The sequence below is a fragment of the Aulonocara stuartgranti genome (assembly GCF_965226115.1).
Source record: "Aulonocara stuartgranti genome assembly, chromosome: 11".
NCBI classification, from domain to species: Eukaryota; Metazoa; Chordata; class Actinopteri; order Cichliformes; family Cichlidae; genus Aulonocara; species Aulonocara stuartgranti.
The window spans coordinates 36,576,385-36,598,818 of NC_138947.1; the positions used below are offsets into that span (position 1 = coordinate 36,576,385).

Sequence of the window (22,434 nt, forward strand, 5' to 3'; positions counted from 1 at the left end):
TTTATTGTCATGAAATCACAGTATTCTTCCTGTGGGTTCAAGTATAATAAATGGCTTCCACACTGCATATGTCTCCTTTTTAACCGCAGCCAACTTGTTTGGTTCAAATATTAGTTTTGCCTTGTAGAGAATCGCTTCCATTGTTCAGAAGCTGAAACCTTTGGCTTTGGGGTGAAACAAAGTGAACAAAATGTATTCTTGGTAAGTGCTTCCCAGCTTCAAACACAACTCGAAGTTCAGTGAACACCTCCTGCTTTGTGCTTTCACTTCAGCTTATACAAAGAAATGTCATAGACGGCTGCCCTGGACACTGGTTATTTCTGTAGGAGTGCTTATTTCAGCTTTAGTTCCTATAGCAACTTATTAGTATGTAGGCATGCCAGCAAAGCCGATGACTGTAAATCACAGAGCTTTTCTAGCCTGTGTTATGTATGTGTATGCTACTTTGAAAAGATCTGTTTGTTGAATTATAATTATATGGTCTCATATATACCTGCAAAGCCTGACAGGATGTTATTGTGTAGCACCACATTTGGCTTCCTTCTGAAGTCTTGGTGAATAAATATGTGGTATGTTGTGTTTTGGTTGGTGAGCCCACCACCTTATATTCTTGTATATTACAGTGTGTCTTCTGTACTTGGATCTGTTAAAAGGGAGGTTTTCCTTTCCGCTGTCGCCAAGTGCTTGACCTGAATTGAATACAGATATTTAGGGTCTCCAGAAGATGACTTCTAATTCTGTTGCATTTTCTAAAACGTATTTTCTCAAAAAGTAGTGTTTTCAGGTTTCTTATTGTGTTTTTTGTTTTGTTTTCCCCAATTTCGTGCTTTCTGAAATGATGTCGATTTTTGCATATCTGGTCCACAAGACAAATATCACTACGCTTGACTCAGTTGGCACAGAGTTTTATTACTTACTTACAAAAACAACATATTGGACCATTTGTGTTTGCACGCATCAGTACTAGAACTGTTGGCCTGTGAGTTTGTCCATAATTGTAAACTTACTGGAGTGAAGATTGTGAGTTTAAAAGTGAAATTAACAATGTTACTTTTTGCCTCCATCACACAGCTTTGCAGGCGAGATGAAACCTGAAGTGAAGAAGCAGCAAGTGAGGAAAACTTGGAGTCTGTACTTGCTCGCTTTTTCTCTAACCTTCAACGCATATATAAATGTGCAAACTCATACGCTCACCCACACAGTCACATAGACACAAACACAGGTACACACACGCAAAATGAACACACACACACACACACACACACACACACACACAGAGTCTTACCCAACTCCACTCTGCTCATGTGTGAAATGAGCAAGGGTCTTATCTCTTGGAAACACACCACTGAGCCAGAGGAGGAGAGCGAGGGAGACACACTGCGGGAGAGGAGGGAGGAGAGAAAGAAAGAAGGAGGTGGGGGGTGAGAACAAGAGGGAGAGAGAGAGAAAGAAAGGGGGAGAGAGGTGTCACATGGTGTGCATGCTGATGACTGTGGACTTGGGATTCTTCTGCAGGTCTGAGGATGAGCCAATCAACCTTCTGTCCCCCTATTACACCCCTTTACTGACCTCAGCAAGCTGGCACCACACCCTCCACACATGCACACTCTCCTCTAATTATCATATAAAATGAGTCCAAGCTGAAGTATTACTATTAAGAGAAGAGCACCCTATTGAAAGAGCCGTCAGTTACTGTGCTCTCCAAAATTAGGCTGAAGAAAGCTTTTCTTCAAAGAAACGTTGGTTTCTGAAATATTATTAATAGTATTTAAATGCAAACGTGTGGTTCAGAGAGATTGAGGTAGAATCTGAGAAGGGTCAGGTGAGAGTCAGTTTGTCCCTATAGGTACAATTCCCCTAAGTTTACTGGATAAAACTAATTACTTGAGTCCAGTGCTACTGTGTGTACCTTTCTGAGGCCAGAAAATCTAAATGTGTCCAAGCGCTTGCATTAATGCATGCTTCAAAACAGGTGAATGTGCAGCATCGGGAGATGGTCAGAGTCAGAGCTTCTCAGTTCAGACCTGCCTTCGTTCTCCTTATCTCTGGTGGGGGTAGAGGCAGGTGAGGGGCACATTTTCAAGTGTGTGTATGAATGAAACACTTTTTAAAACATTTATTTTTTTTGTTGCCAGACATCTTAAACTAGTCACCATAATCCAACAGGGAAGCTGGGGAGCTGGGCAGGAGTTTTGTATGAAAATGACCACTTTTAAAATACATAAGCAAGACCTCACTTAACTGTTGTTGGTTATTATTCACATTCTGTCATAATGTTCTTTTAGTGGGCTCTTTTTATTTTAGGGTTTGCTTAGATGCCATCACTCCCTGACCGCAGTGTGGTCACAAGATGAAAACTGTGCATAAGCAGGATTTCTTTAAGAATCCATCAAGCAGTTGGATATACAGGACATAATTTAAAAGTGTCATTAGTCCGAATCGCTACAGCAAAAACATATTTGGAGTAGTATCAAGTAAGACCAGTTTCTCATGTTCTATCGCTCAATCATTAGGCTGCTATTATAACCATTAGCTAATGATTATATATGCTTGCATTGCCTCTAAATATACCTATTGCTGCTCTTTCTCTTAAATCTCTGTTTCATACCAGCCACTGTCTTGTTCTGTAGTGTGTGCATGCTGTGTATGTCGTCTGCTCACTGTTGACTGTGCAGGTGTCAATAACATGCTTAAGACTGAGCCCTGACAGGTGCAGAGTGGTCTCCACTGTTGGCTTTGACAGTAAATTATAGTGTTCATGGTTGCTTTACATCATTAAAGTTTTGTGTGTGTGTTTAAATGCACTTAAATGCACTCTCTTACTAGACAGTGCTTAATGTGCCTAATATGTGTGTGTATAGATAGATCGCCTAGCTTGGGAGTCACCGCACCTAGTGCTCAGATTACCACTGGGACCACCGTTACCTTCACCCTCCACATGTTCTGCAGCTCTTCTCTGAGCCCTCGGTACTTCTCCAGCTTCTCGTGTTCCTTCTTCCTGATGTTGCTGTCATTCAGTATCGCTACATCGATCACTACGGCCGTCTTCTTCTGTTTGTCTACCACCACTATGTCTGGTTGGTTAGCCACCACCATTTTGTCCGTCTGTATCTGGAAGTCCCACAGGATCTTAGCTCGGTCATTCTCCACCACCCTTGGGGGCATCTCCCATTTTGACATCGGGACTTCCAGGTTATACTCGGCACAGATGTTCCTGTACACTATGCCGGCCACTTGGTTATGGCGTTCCATGTATGCCTTGCCTGCTAGCATCTTGCACCCTGCTGTTATGTGCTGGATTGTCTCTGGGGCATCTTTACACAGCCTGCACCTGGGGTCTTGCCTGGTGTGATAGACCCCAGCCTCTATGGATCCTGTGCTCAGAGCTTGTTCCTGTGCTGCCATGATTAGTGCCTCTGTACAGTATATATGTCATTAATAATACTCTTGACCACTGCAATCGTCACCTTAACCATAACCTCCTGTGTCAAATATCTTTCCATGGTTATATATATATATATATATATATATATATATATATATATATATATATATATATATATACATATTAGGGGTGCAACGATACACAAAATTCACGGTTCAGTTCGGTTCGATACTTTGGTGTCACGGTTCGATATTTTTTCGATACAAAAAAATGTTCATGCATTTTTAATTTGTCATTTATTAAAATTATAAATATATATTTTAACTCAAAAGTACAGTTTTTAAATTTAACCCTAACCCTTGTGCGTGTTTTTTATTTTGACAGCGAATGCGCACCTGCGGACCACTTATGTGCAGCCCTGGTTATTTAGCTCGTCATATTGCAGCCACAGAAATTCTTTTGTCCATGAAACCATAAAGCTGCACTTTCTTTTTGCCTTATAGTCTGATTTGTCATAACTTCTCCGTTTTGTGGTAAGCTTTTCTTTGGCTGTCACTTCTTCACCCTGACCTGTCTTATTTGGCTCAGCAGAACTGAAATGCTTTTACACACTCACTCACATAAGCTCAGCGATTCTCTGCGCGATCAACCTCTCACATGTTTAAGCTTGCTGCGGGAGATTTCACTTGTCATGCTTGCATAGTAAGCTAACGATTAATAAGACGATGTCAGAGGAATTGGTGCACAAATTATCATCACTCACAGATCAGTACTGTCGCTCTCTATACACAGTTCGCACGATTGCAAAGTGAAAGCAAAAAAACAAGCGCAAATTCAAACACGATTTCAATATGTCACATATTGACAGTGGCTCACCGATGCCAATGACATAATTACCCAGCTACATTTCTGAAAGAATGCAAAAGCATTGACATATATTTTTCCTACAATAGCCCGATGGGCAGGGCAGAGATAGATTTTGGTAGCCCGACTGAAAAAATCGCTAGCTCCGGGACGTCGGGCTAGCGATATTGCAAGCCCTGTATCTGATTGAGGAATCACTCATCTTTGGAAAAGAGAGTTTATTACAGAGAAATGGCTCTTTCCAAAATAAAAGCTATACTATCCGCTTCTTCTGGGCTATATTCTCAGCAGCATAAGGAGACTCATGTGCTAACAGCTGTCTAAGTGACTCGGCTAAAGTTAGTAGCATGCTTGCTTTTTTTTGTCTGCTTCCACTTGTCTTTGCACTAGGATGATGTCGGCGTAAATGTGCAGTCATATTCGTTGTGTTCCCACTAGTGCTTTCAGGTTAATCTCGTTGAAATGACCTTAACGCCACAACACGGCAAATCTCCGTTAACGAGCTACCGCCGATCGCTCCGTGCATGGGGCTAGACGGCCAACACGTTAACGAGCTAACTGCGCTAGCACACTAGTTCACACCAATGTAATTAAGCATTGCATGGCACATCCAACATACTGTTTTACTTTAGTCCATGACTCGCTTACCTTCAGGGTCATACGTCACATGAAAACCAAAATAATTCCAAACGCCAGATCTGAATGAGGGTGGGGGAGGTGCCCTGCGCTCTTCCTTCTGACTATGCTGTCTGTGTTGAGCGCTCAGTGGATCTGCGCTGGACAGTGCAGCCTAGGCGGAGTAGTCGAACACAGATTCACTGAGCGCTCAACACAGACAGCATCGTCAGAAGGAAAATTGATAAAATAAATTACAAATGTTGTATTGTTCGATACATATGCGTACCGAACCGAAAGCACTGTATCGAACGGTTCAATATCGATACGAATATCGTTGCACCCCTAATATATATATATATATATATATATATATATATATATATATATATATATATATATATATATATATATATATATATATATATATATATATATAAGAGTTCAAAAGGTACAATAAGGCACTTTACTTTGCAAGAGTGTGGGACGCAGAGCTCTGGATCAAAGTATCACGGGGCATGGTTTGAGAAGGCATCATTTCGAGCCCTCCTGCACGGTCACAGTTTGGGAAAGAAGCGGCTGTCTTTCAGAGACAGTGATGGATTGCAGGCTGGATCATTATCTTGTGCACGACAGTCATGTTGTTGACAACAGATTGGACGCACAGATTTGTGTGCCAGCCTTTTCTCCTTCTGTCTCTCCCTGCCTCACTTCATATGCCATGTGTTACTTAAGTGCTCCCACCTGAAATGAGAGCTCTGGATCCAGAATAATCCCTTCTGGGTTTTTTCGTTTGTTTTGTGGGGGGGTTGTTTTGTTTTTTTTAACCACATGGACATACCCAAACAAGTTACTTTCACACCTGAAAATGGCGTTTGCCTGTACGTCTCCTGCTGTTTTAGACTCCTGCTGTTCCTGAGAGCTGCAGACTTTAACCACATCCAAAGAAATGACTTAAAATCAGTCAGAGAGAGACTTTTAAAAGACAGCAGGCACCCTACTGAGGAATTTAATAAGCAAAATTAATTCAACTAAGAAATGGAATAGAGGGAAAATAATGCAGCGTTAAAGAATCCAGAAGAGTAACTGATATGAAAATGGGCACTGTAAGACTTTAACTTTGAACACAGGAAGTGTGGAAGTCTAACCATAAATAATCTTTGTATGAACACTCGTTTCTTTGCTCGATACTTCATAGATTACATTTTCACCAATTGCAAGAAACTGGTAAAGATGAGGTCATTTGTAGAACAGCTACAGTATTTAAAGATCATTTATAGCTCAGAGCTATTATTACCACAGTGATTTAGGTGTGTTCAGAAAATGACATCAGTTAAAGATGCGTTTCATCTGCAGAATGTTAAATGCCGGCTTTGTGTTGCATTCAACAGATACAGTGCTCCACAGGTGGATCGAGGTCAGGACTCTAAAGAAAGAAAAGGATCCCTCTGATGTGAACGGGGTGAAATTATAGTCAATGCGCCAGTCTACAGCAGTCCATAATAATGGATGTTTCAATTGATCCTCACACTTTCCCTTCTCCCTCTGAGTCATTGTCTGCCTCTACATGATTACTACATCGTTACTTAAGGTTGCAAGTCTTCTGAAGGCTTCTAATGCCACCTTCTGGTTAATGGGAGGAACTGGTTTAAATTCAACTTTTATTTAGCCAGAGAAAATCTGATCACTGAGAAAAAGAAGAAAAAAAGAAATGTTAAAAGTGTCCTGATCATAGGCAGTAACAAGCCCATAAAATTAAAATGAGACATGCATGAACACATATCCAATAATTCACATCACAGTGAAAATTACTGCACAGACTACCAAGAGATGAAAATCACATTTTGAGAACTACCTGTGAAGACATCCACCTGTTGACCAGCAAATCATTTAGCAATACCTGGGCGGTACCAAATATATTAGGGTTAGCCCTTGTTGCATTTTAAACACATGCTAAAGAAGAATAAACCCAAATGGAATATGTCCAAATGCCGGGAAGACAGTACACACTGACAACGACAGCCTGCTTAATAAGCTGTTGGTCTGTTACATGTCAGACCCACTGAAGAAATAATATCTACGTGTGATGTGAGAGACAGCATGGTTAGGGTTCAATTGGTGGTTCAATTCCTGTCTTCTGCGGTCTGCATGTCAAGTATCCGTGGGCAAGTTGTTGTTTTTTTTGTTTTGTTTTTTTGTTTTTTTTTTTTGTTCATCTTTTTTATTATTTTTTGTGCATAGATTTATATATTTTTCTGTACACTTTCAGGAAGGTCATCAACATTAAAGTTTATTTTGATGGACAGTAATGGATGATGTTTACAATCTAATAGGAAAATTCAGTTAAAACTAGTTTTAATTGTGCTTTATATATTCTGTTGTCTAGTGCCAACAGAAGCCCATCCACAGCATGTTAACTCTCTACATAGTAGAATAGCAGCTGTTACAACCAGAAATTCTATATTAAAAATGGATGTAGACACTATAACATTGTTTGTTCATTTATTTACTACCAATCTAAAGCCCGCAGTACAGGATTTTGGCTCTTGACATATTGGGTGTGTTTGCTTTAGAAGGTGGAGCTTATGAGCTAGCACTGTCACAGTGAGCAAGATGCTTTATTTATTTATTTATTTATTTATTTATTTTTTATTTTTTTGGGGGGGGGGCAAGTTGTTAACCCCATGTTGCTCTCCGATGAAGTGCTAAGCACCAAGAAGAAAGAGATTTCGAACAGTTACTTGTCCTGGTGAATCTGATACTTTAAACAACGTTTAAAAACTTGTGTTTTTGTTGTTCATGTTTGTGCCTTGTGTACGTCATGTACTTCGCGTTCACAGTTAGTTGATATGCTACAGATTTTCTGTTATTAAAATCCAGCTTTAACATTAAAGTGGGTACGATCCAGTATTATCATGGTTACAATTATGTAAAATAAGTAAAAGAACTGGTTAAGAAAATAAAGAGTCAAACTTACAAAATCTGTGTCATTATCCAAATAGTATCACATTCATTTTCATTACACATTACAAGGCTATTCAAAGATATTTGGCCAAACACAAATCCAGACAAAGATGTAATATACCTGAGATTTTCAAGACAAACTGTCTTAATAGCCTTTATTAATAGTCTGCATTGCATGTTTACAATAAGCTGTGTATTTTCTTTTAATTATATAAATATAAAATATATATACTAGCCAGTAGCAGTATTGACTTCCCTGATATGAGTTTTTAAAAAATTAGAATGGGTCGCCCAGCTTTTTTACCCTTGTTTGTCATTGATTCTACTGAGTTTATGTAGTCATCTGTCCATGCAAAGATGGACACCATCCAGGTTGTTGAGCAGCAGTCTTAGTAGAGCTGGTCAGACCTCTCTGTCATGCAGCCTTCTCCATTTTGTGTGTGTGTGTGTGTGGGGGGGGGGGGGGGGGGGGGGGGTGATACCAAGGTCTTATAAAATAAGTCTACTCAGGGTCGCCACCTGGCTGGACGTGTCTGAAACAAGTCAGCCAAGAGGCATCAGTGTCGAATACACGTGTCAGGGATCACTTGTCAGACAGGAAACAACAGAAGCGAAGAGCAAAACCACAGTGGTAAAAGATCCAGGTTTCACTAACTGTTGCAATACAACAATCCAGCGCCGGGTGCCAGGTGGCCACTATTTAAGGTAGTAGCAGACTTTCAATTGTCTCCCTCTCTCTCTCTCTCTCTCTCTCTCACACACACACACACACACACACACACACACACACACACACACACACACACACACACACACACTATAGGAAGATTGATGTATGGGTGTATTTTGTGTATTTTCTAATTTTTTGTGTCCCAGCTGATACATGTTTGTTCTGTTTTTTGTATTTTTACAGGTGCATAACATGTCATATCTGAAATAACACAAATAAAAATGAAAAAAATATATAAAAGATTCATCTGAACATGAGGAGCCTGTAGAGATTCTATGTAGCTGTTCTTGCAAAAGCAAAATGTGTTTGGCACCACCATGCATTCAGATCACAATTCTGATTGCAAAAGCTGCCAAACAGGACAAGATATTAAAAAAACAAAAAACACCACACATAAATAAATATCATAGAGGAGAGATGGCATTGGGAGAGAGACAGAGAGAACGTGACAGTACGTCCTCCTGCCACTCACAAGAGATTCGATGGAACTCTTTTACTATCCTCTTGTGTAGAAATATGAAGAGCCAGCCAAGGGGATGCCACCTCTCACCAAAGGACCTCAGTATATTCTACACTCTGAATCTATTGAAAGCCTTGTTAACCAGTCTTTCTACCAATAAAGTAGAAAAGGAGGCCCAATGACATTTTAGAAGCTTTTGTGTTCACCTTTCCTGTAACTCATCTACACAGAGAAAATACTTTGGTAATGTTATTTAAACTAAATACAGTCTCTACCTTTCCAACACTGCATGACCTTTAATGCAAAAAACAAAACATTACAATTTTAAAAATGCATATATTTTTACATTTTGGTGTTACATTGCAATAACTGCCTCTGCAAAACAAAAACCCATTTTACATGAGGAAAAACTGTGGAGAGGAACTTCAAACAGCACATTATGAAACCACCAGTTTCAAATACACCCAAAGGGCTGTTTCACTGGTGTGATATAGGAGCTGTTAAACACGTTGCTGAAAGATTTTCAGCTGAACTTCCTAACTCATTCTTTCCATTTGTGGTGTTTGGAGTGAACAGATAGCATCAGGTTTAATCTGCTGGTTGCACTGCAGGCACATTTCTTCAAACACACAGACTCCTGTGATATGGAGGCAACACCAGTAATAAAATTAATAAAACTTGGACTGACTATCAAGCTTCAGTACTGTTTTTGCTCTAAAGGAAATGTGTGTATAACACCAAACAGAGAAAATTGCCCATGCAGAGCTGACGCAGAATGTTTGGTCATATTCTTAGACTTATTTCCCAATTTTTGATCAGATATTTTCAGATTGCAAATAATGTTAGATTGAATATTAAGTCAACGATTCAGGATCTGATCAAAAAGTTCCATGAACACAAATAAAAAGCTTGGTGGTTATCTCTAATCCCTACAACACTGTCTGTCTGTCCCACTTGAATTTCGTTTTCAGGCAGCGTGCAACAACATAAAGTTCTGTCACTATAATAATACATAAATATTCCGCTATAGTAGTTTCTAAGACTAAGAAAACAGTCTGCTTTGATGACAACCTTTTCTGTGTACCAACATCTAAAGCATGTCACCCACATCTGCAACTATCCATACACGCGAAGGGCAACTCTGTTCTATTATTCATGAGCAGATTTTTGGAGATTGAGTTAAGAGTCAATGAATATTTTTTTTAACCTGGCTCTGTAACGTCTTTGATTGGCTCTAACTTGTGTATGATGTGGTGAGTGATAGTCCTGTTATGGCTGATATTTTTACTAACGAGTGCTGCTACGTTCTATCAGCCTGTTACAGCAGCTGCACCAGATCTTCCAATGCCAATGAACTGTGCACATAACTTCCTCAGAGATGTTGCTTTTAACGGTACGATGTCACTGATAGCAGCCACGGTGTACAGCTGCAATGTAACATGTTAAAAGAAGAAACTGCATACTTGCACCTTTGTAGGAAGTTCTGATGTCAACAATCAGGAAAGTGGTTGACACAAATTTAGAATATTTTTGTAAGTCTCCTGATGCTCTGAATCTGATTCATTTCTCTTTTATTTAGTTAATGGTAGTATTCACTCTGAAACAGCGGTGCTTAATGACTTAATTGAAACTTAATTACTTAATTGAGACTTAGTTGAAATAGAAAGGATCCAGATGGCTAGCAGCATCTGGGTGTCATCTCCACTGTCACTGGAGTACTGAAAGTAAGAGTCAATTTCTAATTTGATCGTCATTTACACTGACGCAGCATTAAAATATACACCGATCAGACACAACATCGTGAGCACTGAGAGATGAAGTGAATAACACTGATTATCTCTTTATTGTGGCACCTGTTTGGGGGAGGGGGGGGGGGGTATATTAAGGAGCAAGTGAATGTTTTGTCCTCAAAGCTGATGTGTTAGAAGCAGGTGAAAGAGGGATTCAGAAGATTTGGATGAGTTTGACAAATTGGGAGTAGCAGCATTACGAGCCATGAATGTGGGGAGTGAACGCTGACCCGTGTGGTTTGATCCAACAGATGAGCTACTGTAGCTCAAACTGCTGAAAAATGTCTATCAGGATAGACAGTGCATTGCAATTTGTAAATGGGGCTGCAGAGCCGCAGACATGCTGACCCCTGTCCACTATTGAAAATGCCAACAATGGACACGAGCAACTGGACCACACACCAAAGAAAGATGATAGCAGATAATGGAAGATTTTCTTTTGTATCACATGAATGAGAGCTGTGCATTGCTTCCTTTACCCTGGGAAACACCAAGCACCTGGATGCACTACGGGATGAAGGCAAGGTGGTGGAGACAGCGTGATGCGTTTTTTATCCCAGAGGCAGACACATGTAGACTATGCATTCATTTTGCTAACGGTAATTTGCTGATAACTTGGCACGCCACTTAAATTCAGTCACTTCTGGCTCAAAAAACCTTGTTTGCAACCAAAATGCTGAAATTTTCATTCCAATTTTTATTTTTATTTAAACATTTTTCATGATAAAATGTATATGGATTAGTGCTGTCAGTGTTAATCTCGTTAAAATTATGTTAACGCCATAACCGCATTACGGCGGCAAATCTCCGTTAGCGAGTTATGGCGGATCGCCCTGTGCGTGGGGCTGCAGGGTATCAACGTGTTAACGAGCTAGCTAATTTATTTTTATTTTTCAAGTAGTCACAGCATAGTGACTAGTTGAAAAATAAAAATAAATAAACAGTCCCATGTTTGAGCAAAACTTCATATTACAAAAGATGCCTAGTGACAATTTCTGAATGGCATATAATTCATAACAATGCCATAATAAAGCATGTAGAATACTTTTTAAAGGATTCCTTGAAGGTTTTTCATTTTTAACTACCTAATACTGAGAGATTTTGTGATGTATGTGTCTGAAAATAATAGATCCTGATTTTATTTTATGTGAAAATTTCAGGCTTTTAACTTGAATCATTTTTGAGCTATGCATGCTTAATTATGGCCTCAGATTTAAATGTGCGAAAAACAGGTCTGAAAGTGGGTATACAGGTTTTTTGTTTAAATATGTAGAAAAGTCTGTGATATACAAAGCTGAAATTTCACACATGACCAAACTTTGGATCTTTAGTCAAATTGGAGATGATCGGGCAGAAGCATTTCTGTAAAATCTGGTGATTTCAGACAGAATGACCCATGCGTGGCTATTCTCACACTGGCCCTACTGTAACTACAATAGACTTCCTGTTATCAAGCACACCTTTATCTTCTTAAGTAAAACCATAATCCCCAGTCATAAATTGCAGGTTTTATAAATGACTAACATTTGTGACATTGTCATTTCAGAAAGACAGCTTTTTATTGTACTTATTCTGTTCCACTCACTCGTCATTCTGACCCTTAGCCCTTATTATTAGCCACCAGTAAACTCTGAGATAAGCAAAGACAGAATAAAAGGACCCAAGCAGATGACAGGGCCATTAAAACATGGCTCAGCTCTAGCATCAACTCTGCTGACCTTTCCTCAGCCAGTGGAGCTGTTGAGTGATGCTGTCTTACTGCTTATTTAAGGAAAAGAAAAGTTTGTTCAGCTGTCAGTGATGGTATGGTTTTTCAGGGAATATATGTTTAAACTGAAGCTGATCCACAGTTGTGAGTTGCTGTGTGTTTCAGTGAGCCTCATTATTTTTGCAGTATAGCTTCGCCATTTATAGTTTTTAAAAACTGATGAATAACAATGTTTAATACGAAAGATGTAGCTTGTAGTCTTGTAGGTTTGAAATCCTCCCTTTCTTCCAACACAGATGTTGTGTGCCAGATGTTCTGTTCCCCCACAGAGTCAGAAACATCAGGAAGACTGAATCACGTGGATCAAGCATGGCTCAGTCTTCACCAGAAGCTCCCGGCAAACCTAGCACTTCATGAGCAGTGTGATAATGACCTTTGCTTTGTGTGATGTTAGAAGTACTGCTCATCATCCTCAGATGAGGCTGTGGACTTTTAAAAATCCATATTATCCTCTCTGGTTACTCTGGTATTAATGATCCTGGTACTAGGATGGCCTCTTTCACTCCTCTTTCAAACCATCTCTCTTCTCTGTCCTAAAGAGACACCTTTATCCTTTTGATGCAGATGTACAGCTGAGTCTTGTCCTGTCGAGGTGGCGCTTCTATGTTGTGTTATGTGTTTATGGAGTGGCTATTTGGTTTCTCCAATGTGGAGGCTGAGCACTTCACATTGCACTGCACAATATATACAACGTTATTTAGTTTTTGCTGGGAGTTTTGTCCTTGGGATGAACCACTTTTTGCCCGAGTGTGTGGCTGGGTCTGAACTACACTATGATAAGACTCTCTGATAAACCTGCTACATAAGGGATGACAGTGTTGTGCCGTTTGTCATTCTGTTTCTCCCTAGTTGGTGTCTGACCTTGTTTACTGTGCATCTTTACTGATATGATGAAAGCCCGACCACATGTTTTAAGAGCTTTCTTTACATACAGTGGGGCAAAAAAGTATTTAGTCAGCCACCGATTGTGCAAGTTCCCCCACCTAAAATGATGACAGAGGTCAGTAATTTGCACCAGAGGTACACTTCAACTGTGAGAGACAGAATGTGAAAAAAAAAATCCATGAATCCACATGGTAGGATTTGTAAAGAATTTATCCGTAAATCAGGGTGGAAAATAAGTATTTGGTCAATAACAAAAATACAACTCAATACTTTGTAACATAACCTTTGTTGGCAATAACAGAGGTCAAACGTTTACTATAGGTCTTTACCAGGTTTGCACACACAGTAGCTGGTATTTTGGCCCATTCCTCCATGCAGATCTTCTCGAGAGCAGTGATGTTTTGGGGCTGTCGCCGAGCAACACGGACTTTCAACTCCCGCCACAGATTTTCTATGGGGTTGAGGTCTGGAGACTGGCTAGGCCACTCCAGGACTTTCAAATGCTTCTTACGGAGCCACTCCTTTGTTGCCCGGGCGGTGTGTTTTGGATCATTGTCATGTTGGAAGACCCAGCCTCGTTTCATCTTCAAAGTTCTCACTGATGGAAGGAGGTTTGGCTCAAAATCTCACGATACATGGCCCCATTCATTCTGTCCTTAACACGGATCAGTCGTCCTGTCCCCTTGGCAGAAAAACAGCCCCATAGCATGATGTTTCCACCCCCATGCTTCACAGTAGGTATGGTGTTCTTGGGATGCAACTCAGTATTCTTCTTCCTCCAAACACGACGAGTTGAGTTTATACCAAAAAGTTCTACTTTGGTTTCATCTGACCACATGACATTCTCCCAATCCTCTGCTGTATCATCCATGTGCTCTCTGGCAAACTTCAGACGGGCCTGGACATGCACTGGCTTCAGCAGCGGAACACGTCTGGCACTGCGGGATTTGATTCCCTGCCGTTGTAGTGTGTTACTGATGGTGACCTTTGTTACTTTGGTCCCAGCTCTCTGCAGGTCATTCACCAGGTCCCCCCGTGTGGTTCTGGGATCTTTGCTCACCGTTCTCATGATCATTTTGACCCCACGGGATGAGATCTTGCGTGGAGCCCCAGATCGAGGGAGATTATCAGTGGTCTTGTATGTCTTCCATTTTCTGATGATTGCTCCCACAGTTGATTTTTTCACACCAAGCTGCTTGCCTATTGTAGAGTCACTCTTCCCAGTCTGCTGCAGGTCTACAATACTTTTCCTGGTGTCCTTCGAAAGCTCTTTGGTCTTGGCCATGGCGGAGTTTGGAGTCTGACTGTTTGAGGCTGTGGACAGGTGTCTTTTATACAGATGATGAGTTCAAACAGGTGCCATTCATACAGGTAACGAGTGGGGGACAGAAAAGCTTCTTACAGAAGACGTTACAGGTCTGTGAGAGCCAGAGATTTTCCTTGTTTGAGGTGACCAAATACTTATTTTCCACCCTAATTTTATTTATTTATTTATTTATTTCACTTGCTAGATACGGGACAGACTTGAATGCGGAAAAGAAAAGGGAAACACATTCTTCCACGGATCTTTTAGTGCACTCTCTGAACACCTTGATTGCACACTTATTCTTGGAGGCGACCTCAAACTTGGACTAAATGAAGACATGGATAGGCTCAACACAACAGGAACTCAGCGCAATTGGCAGTCCACAAATATAATCAAACAATATGCGACTCTGGCCTTTGGCGCTCCCTTCACCCCAACAGTAAGGAATATTCTTTCTTCTCACATGTCCATCACTCCTGCTCTCGTCTGGATTATTTCCTAGTCAGCAGCTCACTGCTGAGTGACATTTCAGACACTGAGATTCATCCTATAGCTGTCAGCAATCATGCTCCTGTATCTTTAACACTAATACATAACAACGCTACGCCAAGTAAAGACTGGAGATTCAATACATCGCTGCTCAAAGATGAAGACTTTAGTAAATATTTTAAAAAAGAGTGGACTTCATATTTAGACTTTAATGACACTCCCGGAACATCAGCTTCGGTTCTATGGGAAGGAGGCAAAGCTGTGATGAGAGGTAAAATAATTTCTTTCTCATCACACAAAAAGAAAGAAGAAAACCAAAATATTCAGGAACTAGAAAAAACCATCAAATCCTTAAAAGAAGCCTACGCGTGCGACCAAGATAAAGAAATAATGAACAAAATATGTAAAACAAAACTAGAATTAAATAAAATTATTAATAAAAAAAACACAATTCCTTATACAAAGACTTCGCTTGCAGAATTTTGAACACAGTAACAAATCAGGTCGATTTCTAGCTAACCAGTTAAAAATAAATAAAGAAAAAACAACTATATGTGCTGCTAAAGATTTATCAGGGAACACAATATATGACCCTGGAAGAATAAACAACATTTTTAGGGATTTCTATGAAACTTTATACTCAGCACAAATAAACCCATCTAAAAATGAAATTGATCTGTTCCTTGACAACGTAACTCTTCCAAAATTACTAGACAGTCAAGCAATGGCACTGGATTCGCCACTGACAGGTGAACTCCAGGAAGCCCTGATAAGTATGCCCAATAATAAGGCTCCAGGTCCAGACGGCTTTCCTGCAGAATTCTACAAAGACTTCTGGACAATTTTGGCACCAGTATTCCACAGAATGTTGCAGGAAATCGAGGAAAATGGCAGACTACCACCAAATATGAATTCTGCCAACATTGGTCTCCTGCTAAAACCAGGCAAAGACCCTTTATTTCCCTCAAGCTACCGTCCGATATCCCTTATAAATGTAGACCTTAAAATAATCTGCAAAGCTCTCTCAAAGAGATTAGAGAAAATAACCGGCCCTCTTCCCGCTCCAACACACCCACCCACACAAGTAGGGCCTTGGGATGCGGGTGTGTCACCAGGGTTCAGGGGAGGCATTCCTCCACCCCCCGGTCTGTGTATTCAACCTCACCTCTGGCGCTGGTGCCCACCCCGCAATTTTAAATCCATGTAGACATTGAGGGTTCTCAGGAGGGGCTGCGCTAATACCTGCTGCTCTCTGGCAGCAGCACCATGCTCTCCCGTGTTTTAAATGCACCTTAGAACAACACGCAGCAACAAGGGAGGTTTGGGGTCTTCACACACCCCCGTTCTCTAATAGCCATCGGGGCGGGAGGGCTGGAAGGAAGTGTTGGCCATCCGATTGGGATCTGGGATGCGGGGCCTCCCTGCTGCTGCGGAGCCTGGGGCGGTCTGCTTGCCTCCACCCCGGGGGAAAGGGTAACATCTCCTGGGTCTAGGTGCCGTTTCCTCCTCCAGGGGCGAGGGTACCTGGACCCGGGGTATAGAATTTGTTTGGGGAGTGTGATTGTGTGTACAGTGTCCATGTATGTCTATCCCTACGTTGGGTGAGTGCTGAGTGTTTGTATATGTGTGCATGAGGGTGGGAATGCCTGTTTGTCTGTGTCTATATGTCAGGTCGGGTCTTAGACTTCACCTCTCTGGGAACTCCCAGGCCCTCCAAAGGCCTGTCTCCCCTCACCACACTCCCTGCCGGTAACTGATGCCCTCAGTTGTCGGTGCGTTAGTGGTTCTTGGTGTCCGGGGCTGGGCGCTCAGGTATGTACCGGCTCACTCCCGGTGGCTACCTGCTCGGTCAGGCCTCTTCCGGGGCACGGGGGGCCCTCGGGCCTCGGGCCTCTGGGCCTGCGGCTCGGTTCACTCTGGCACAGCTGGCTGCCGGCAGAGCTGGCGGGCACGCCACTGCAGCCCCCTCTGGCTTCTGCTCCGTGGCTACTGGGTGACCCCTCATCTGGGGCTCTCCTCAGCTCTTCCCAGGAGGGTGGCACGGATGCCCCTCCAGTGGTCCTCCTTGGGCTCTCGCACTCTGGGGCCTCTGGATGTCTGGGGCCTGGATCTCCTCCATGCCTGCTTCATGCCCTGGGGGACGGGGCTATGGCTCTCTACATCCTCTAGCAGACCATTACATGGGGAAACCTTTTGAATACAAGCGCGCTGATCCACACAGGTGTGCACACGGGTGTTCACTGCTCATAGACTTAAATTACACCTTTCTTGGCTGCTACTTCAAAGCACATTGTGTGCTGTTGGTCCTGCTTGCTACAAAACAACATTGAATATTTAGTATTTACTGCTGTTTACACTTAGCTAGATTAACGTGATGGTGTTGTGTTTAGTATGTTGCTCTGTTTGGGTTTTTTTGCTTGTTTTCTCTTCTTTTTCTCTCAACAGGTGATCCAGGAGATTTTTTTTTCTTCTTTCTCTTTTTAAGTGCCCTTTCTCACTGTCCCTCTTCCCTTCTGATTTTCTTTTCCTTCATCTTTCTTTCTCCCGTCTGTAACAACTGAAAATAAAATAAAATAAAATAATAACAAAAAAAAAAAAGATTTAGTCACTGTCTGTGCCAAATTATTCAATTTACCAGCAGAAGAACAAATATTTCCATAATTAACGCACTTCTCATTGTGTGAAGACTGCAGTGCATGTGCAGGGATGTTTCATGTGCTCACTTCAAGTAGTGTTACTAGATATATTAAGACGGAAATGGCAGTAATACATTTTAAAGGGCCTAATGACTAAAATGCACTCACTGGCTGCTGTATTAGGTACACTTGCTCAACTGCTCATTATCCCAAATAGCTAATCAGACAGTCACATGGCTGGAAATCAGGGCATTTAGGCATGTAGACATGGTCAAGATGACCCACCAGAGTTCAAACTCTGCATCAGGATGGTGGGAAGAAAAGGTGATTTAAGTGACTTTGAATGAAATGTGGCTGCAGCTGCAAAGTGTGCTGAGTATTTCAGAAACTGCTGATCTAATGGGATTTTCCAGAACAAGGAGAAAAGAAGAGGTAACCAGCCTGAAAAAACCTATAGCAGAGGAAGGTTACAGTCTTTAATGGACTGTACACCGAGAAAGAAAATACACGTTTTGAGCCTGGTTACCTCACATACTTTTTCACGCTGTATCCTTCTATGTCTTAACCTGCATAATTTGTGTCTGCTACATTAATGTAGTTGCGATTTAAAAGTCCTGTTTCTTCCTTTCTGTACTGACCTCTGGTGGTAAGACGTAACCATGAAACTGCTGTGCTGTCTTAATTGTCAGTTACTGCCTTTAGGTGGCACTGAATGTCTATATGACAGCAACGTTTAGGTGTTCGTAGTTTTTCAAGGACCTCTATCTTTATATTTGGTCATCATTCTGCAAACTCATTTTTTTTGCACAATGATGAATTTAGAATAGAATCAGTCTTTACTGTCACTGTTCCAAGAACAATGAAACACAGTTTGGCATCTCTCCTCGGGGGAGGCCAATCCAAAACCAAACCATAAACAGAAAAAAACAATTTCTTAGTGAACGTGATTTATTTGTCTACACTGAAAAATGAAGCTCCGGGGTGAACAAAGGCCAAAATAACAAACAAAACAAGCTAAGTCTGATGGTACTTTTCAGTGTTCATAATTCCATCAATTTCAACAAGATTGGTGCTTTGTGAGTTAGAAGTTACATCCAATATTTTTCTGGTCAAGTACAGAAAACCCACCTGGGTGATCTGGGTTTTCCTTTTTTCATTTGAAGAGCTTGATTGTGAAAGATTAAATTGCTAATGTCCACAGAAGTTTTAACTTTGGATGAAAAAACAAACTATAAATAAACCAAATGATATTGACTCTACTGCACACGCACTTCATTATTCATTAATGAATGATAGTTTTTTTAAATGTTCGATAAGTACAGCTCTATGCCATGGTCCTCCAGTCTTCTCTGTGTTCTGTTTCATCCTCCTCGCCAGGGCAGTGTCTGGTTCCTGGTCCTCCACCAGTAAAGTATTTTTATATTATTATAATAATATTATAAATACTAATTTAATTAATAAAGTATTGCAAAGAGTACATTACAAACATTACCACTAAGTAGTTGCCGCCATTGTTGGAAAATTCTGGCATAGATTGGGCCACAAAGGATACACTTGTTGGCCGCATTTGGCCGCATAAATCGTGAGTAAGTACATGTTACGCAGTGAGGGGTGGTGAGGGAAACATCAGACTTCACTCTATCTTAATTAAAGTAATTGTTTTATTATCTCTTGCCAACATCATACACATGCAGACAGTAACTTTTCAAAATGGCTCCCAATCCATTTCCTGCTCCCTTTAAATACTCTAAAGACACACCTTAATACAGACTGGCCTATAGAAGAGCTGCAATTGAGGCAGGCTTCCTCTTTACTGGGAAAACAAGATGGCCACCACAAAGGTAACCTGCAACACTTTGTTACTCAAATGCTTCCCAACATTACTCACTACCCCCCCCCTTCTGGTCGACACATCTCCGGCAAACGGGAAAGATAGTCAGCAATAAGATTGTTCTTACCCGGACAATGCTGGACGGTGAACTGGTATGGCTGGAGGGCTAGGCACCAGCGCAGTATCCTCGCATTCTGATGTTGCTTGGAGTGCATCCACACCAGGGATCGGTGATCCGTCTGAAGAATAAATTCTCTTCCAAGGAGATAATATTTCAACGAATCAATTGCCCACTTAATTGCCAGTCCTTCTTTCTCTACTGTAGAATAGTTTTTTTTCCCTGTCAAACAGCTTCTTACTTAAGAAAAGCACAGGTTTTTCTTCACCAGCTTCTCCTTGAGCCAGCACTGCTCCAAGTCCAACATTAGAGGCATCTACCTGTACAACAAATGGTTTGGAAAAATCCGGGCTTTGCAAAACAGGGGCTTCAGAAATCTGTCTCTTTAAACATTGGAAGGCATGTTCACAGTCGTCATTCCACATCACTTTAGAAGCATGTTTTCTCGTGAGAGCTGTAAGAGGGGCTGCCAAGGTTGAGAAATGGGGAATAAACCTCCGATACCAGCCAACCAAGCCCAGAAACGACCTCACTTGCTTTTTGGTTTTAGGTCTGGGAATTGTTCGTATAGCCTTTACCTTTTCAACTTGTGGCTTTATTTGTCCATGGCCAACAATGTATCCTAGATACCTCACCTCTTCTTGTGCCCAGGCACACTTGCTCACATTCAGAGTCAAACCAGCCTCCTGGATCTTTGCCAACACAACCTTTAGATGCTGCAGGTGTTCCTCCCAAGACTCACTGTAAATCACCACATCATCCAGGTAGGCAGCTGCAAACTTGGAACAACCATTAAGGACAATGTCCATCAACCTTTGAAAAGTTGCAGGTGCCCCATGAAGACCAAAGGGCAACACGGTGTACTGAAATAAGCCCATTCCTGGAATTTGGAAGGCTGTGTATTCTTTACAGGACGGCTCTAAGGGCACTTGCCAGTAACCCTTACACAAATCTAAGGTTGTAATGTATCTAGCCTTTCCTAGTCTTTCCAGTAGCTCATCAATCCGTGGCATTGGATACGAATCAAAACAGGAAATACTATTTAGCTTTCTCATGTCTGAACAAAATCGTAGTTGAGGGGAGTCTTTCTTTGGAACAAGTACAATGGGGTTTGACCACTCACTCCTTGAGGGCTCAATCACTCCCAGTTCCAGCATCATCTGAACCTCCTTCCTCAATGGTTCCACCATCCGTTCTGGTATCCTGTAAGGCTTAAGACGAAGAGGTTTTGTGTCTTTCAAGATGATGTTATGTGTTATGACATTTGTTCGCCCCGGTGTGTCTAAGAACAAAGATGGAAAGGATTGCCTCACCTCGTTCAACTGTTGCCACTGATCTTCAGTCAGATGTTCAGGAGGGTCTTCAGATTTGGGCATGCCTCTGAATGGGCTTGTGGAATACACCAGGCACAGACACACGCACACACAGGTATGTACTGCCAACTTCCACATTTATTGAAGCTTTGAGTGTTGAGTTTTGACAGCTGACTCAGTCGTACAGTCTGACAGCTCACGAGCCCAGCTGATCTCTCCTCTGGCCGCCCCTCCCCGTCTCACTATAAACACAGCGGAGGGAGACCATCATCAGTACATAAACACCATCAGCTGTTCTTACCGGCCTCGCAGCGCCGCCCTGTTGAGCCTTCTGCTGCACTCCTCCCCTGCAGCTGCGCCCGGGGCCACGCCTCCGCCACACACCCCCACCGCCCGTTCGAGGCCGGGGAGCCGTCCGGCCGAGCCAACTCCCCCCCGCGAGCGAGAGAGGAAATCGGCCACCGCCATCTGCGCCCCCGGCCTATGGATCACCTTGAACTTAAAGGGCTGCAACGCCAGATACCACCGGGTGATCCGGGCGTTGGCATCCTTCATGCGGTGGAGCCACTGCAGCGGGGCGTGGTCCGAACAGAGGGTGAATGAGCGTCCCAGGAGGTAATAGCGCAGGGAGCCGACCGCCCACCGGATGGCCAGGCACTCCTTCTCCACGGTGCTGTACCGGCGCTCGCGCTCCGCTAGCTTCCGGCTGATGTACAGGACAGGGCGGTCAGCCCCCCTCACCTGCTGGGACAAAACGGCTCCCAGCCCTCTGTCCGAGGCGTCAGTCTGCAGAACAAAAGGGAGGGAAAAGTTAGGAGTGTGAAGCAGCGGCTCCCCACAGAGAGCCTTTTTCACCTGCACAAACGCCGCCTGGCACGGCCCCGTCCACTGGACCAGATCCGGGGCACCCTTTCGAGTGAGATCGGTCAGGGGGCTGGTTAGCTGCGCAAACCCCGGCACAAAGCGACGATAGTAACCCGCCAACCCCAAGAACCGTCTCACCTCCTTTTTCGTCCTGGGGCGCGGGCAGGATGCGATAGCCGCCGTCTTCTCCACCTGTGGACGCACCTGCCCGCCCCCCAGGTGGTACCCCAGATACTGCACCTCCCTCCGTCCAACCGCGCACTTCTTCGGATTGGCCGTGAGCCCCGCCCCCCTCAGGGACTCCAGGACCGCGGCCACCCGCAGCACATGCTCCGCCCAGGTGTCGCTGTGGATGATCACGTCATCCAGGTAGGCGGCAGCATATGCTGCGTGCGGACGCAGTACCCGGTCCATGA

The 22,434-nt window shown here is 42.5% G+C and overlaps 2 protein-coding genes across 2 annotated transcripts in view; both read right to left on the reverse strand.

Annotated features, from left to right (window-relative positions):
* Positions 1 to 22,434, reverse strand: part of LOC309716919 (uncharacterized protein) — a 244,022-nt gene that overhangs the window by 75,289 nt on the left and 146,299 nt on the right. The gene's annotated exons all lie outside the window — the stretch shown is intronic.
* LOC309717973 (uncharacterized protein) lies at positions 2,899 to 3,764 on the reverse strand (the record flags this gene model as incomplete). The annotated part of the gene is made up of 2 exons (XM_082552914.1): positions 3,737 to 3,764; positions 2,899 to 3,467 (listed from the first exon to the last, which is right to left on the reverse strand). Exon 2 carries the CDS (start codon positions 3,403 to 3,405, stop codon positions 2,899 to 2,901), a length of 507 nt encoding a protein of 168 aa, XP_082409040.1. The 5' UTR covers positions 3,406 to 3,467; positions 3,737 to 3,764.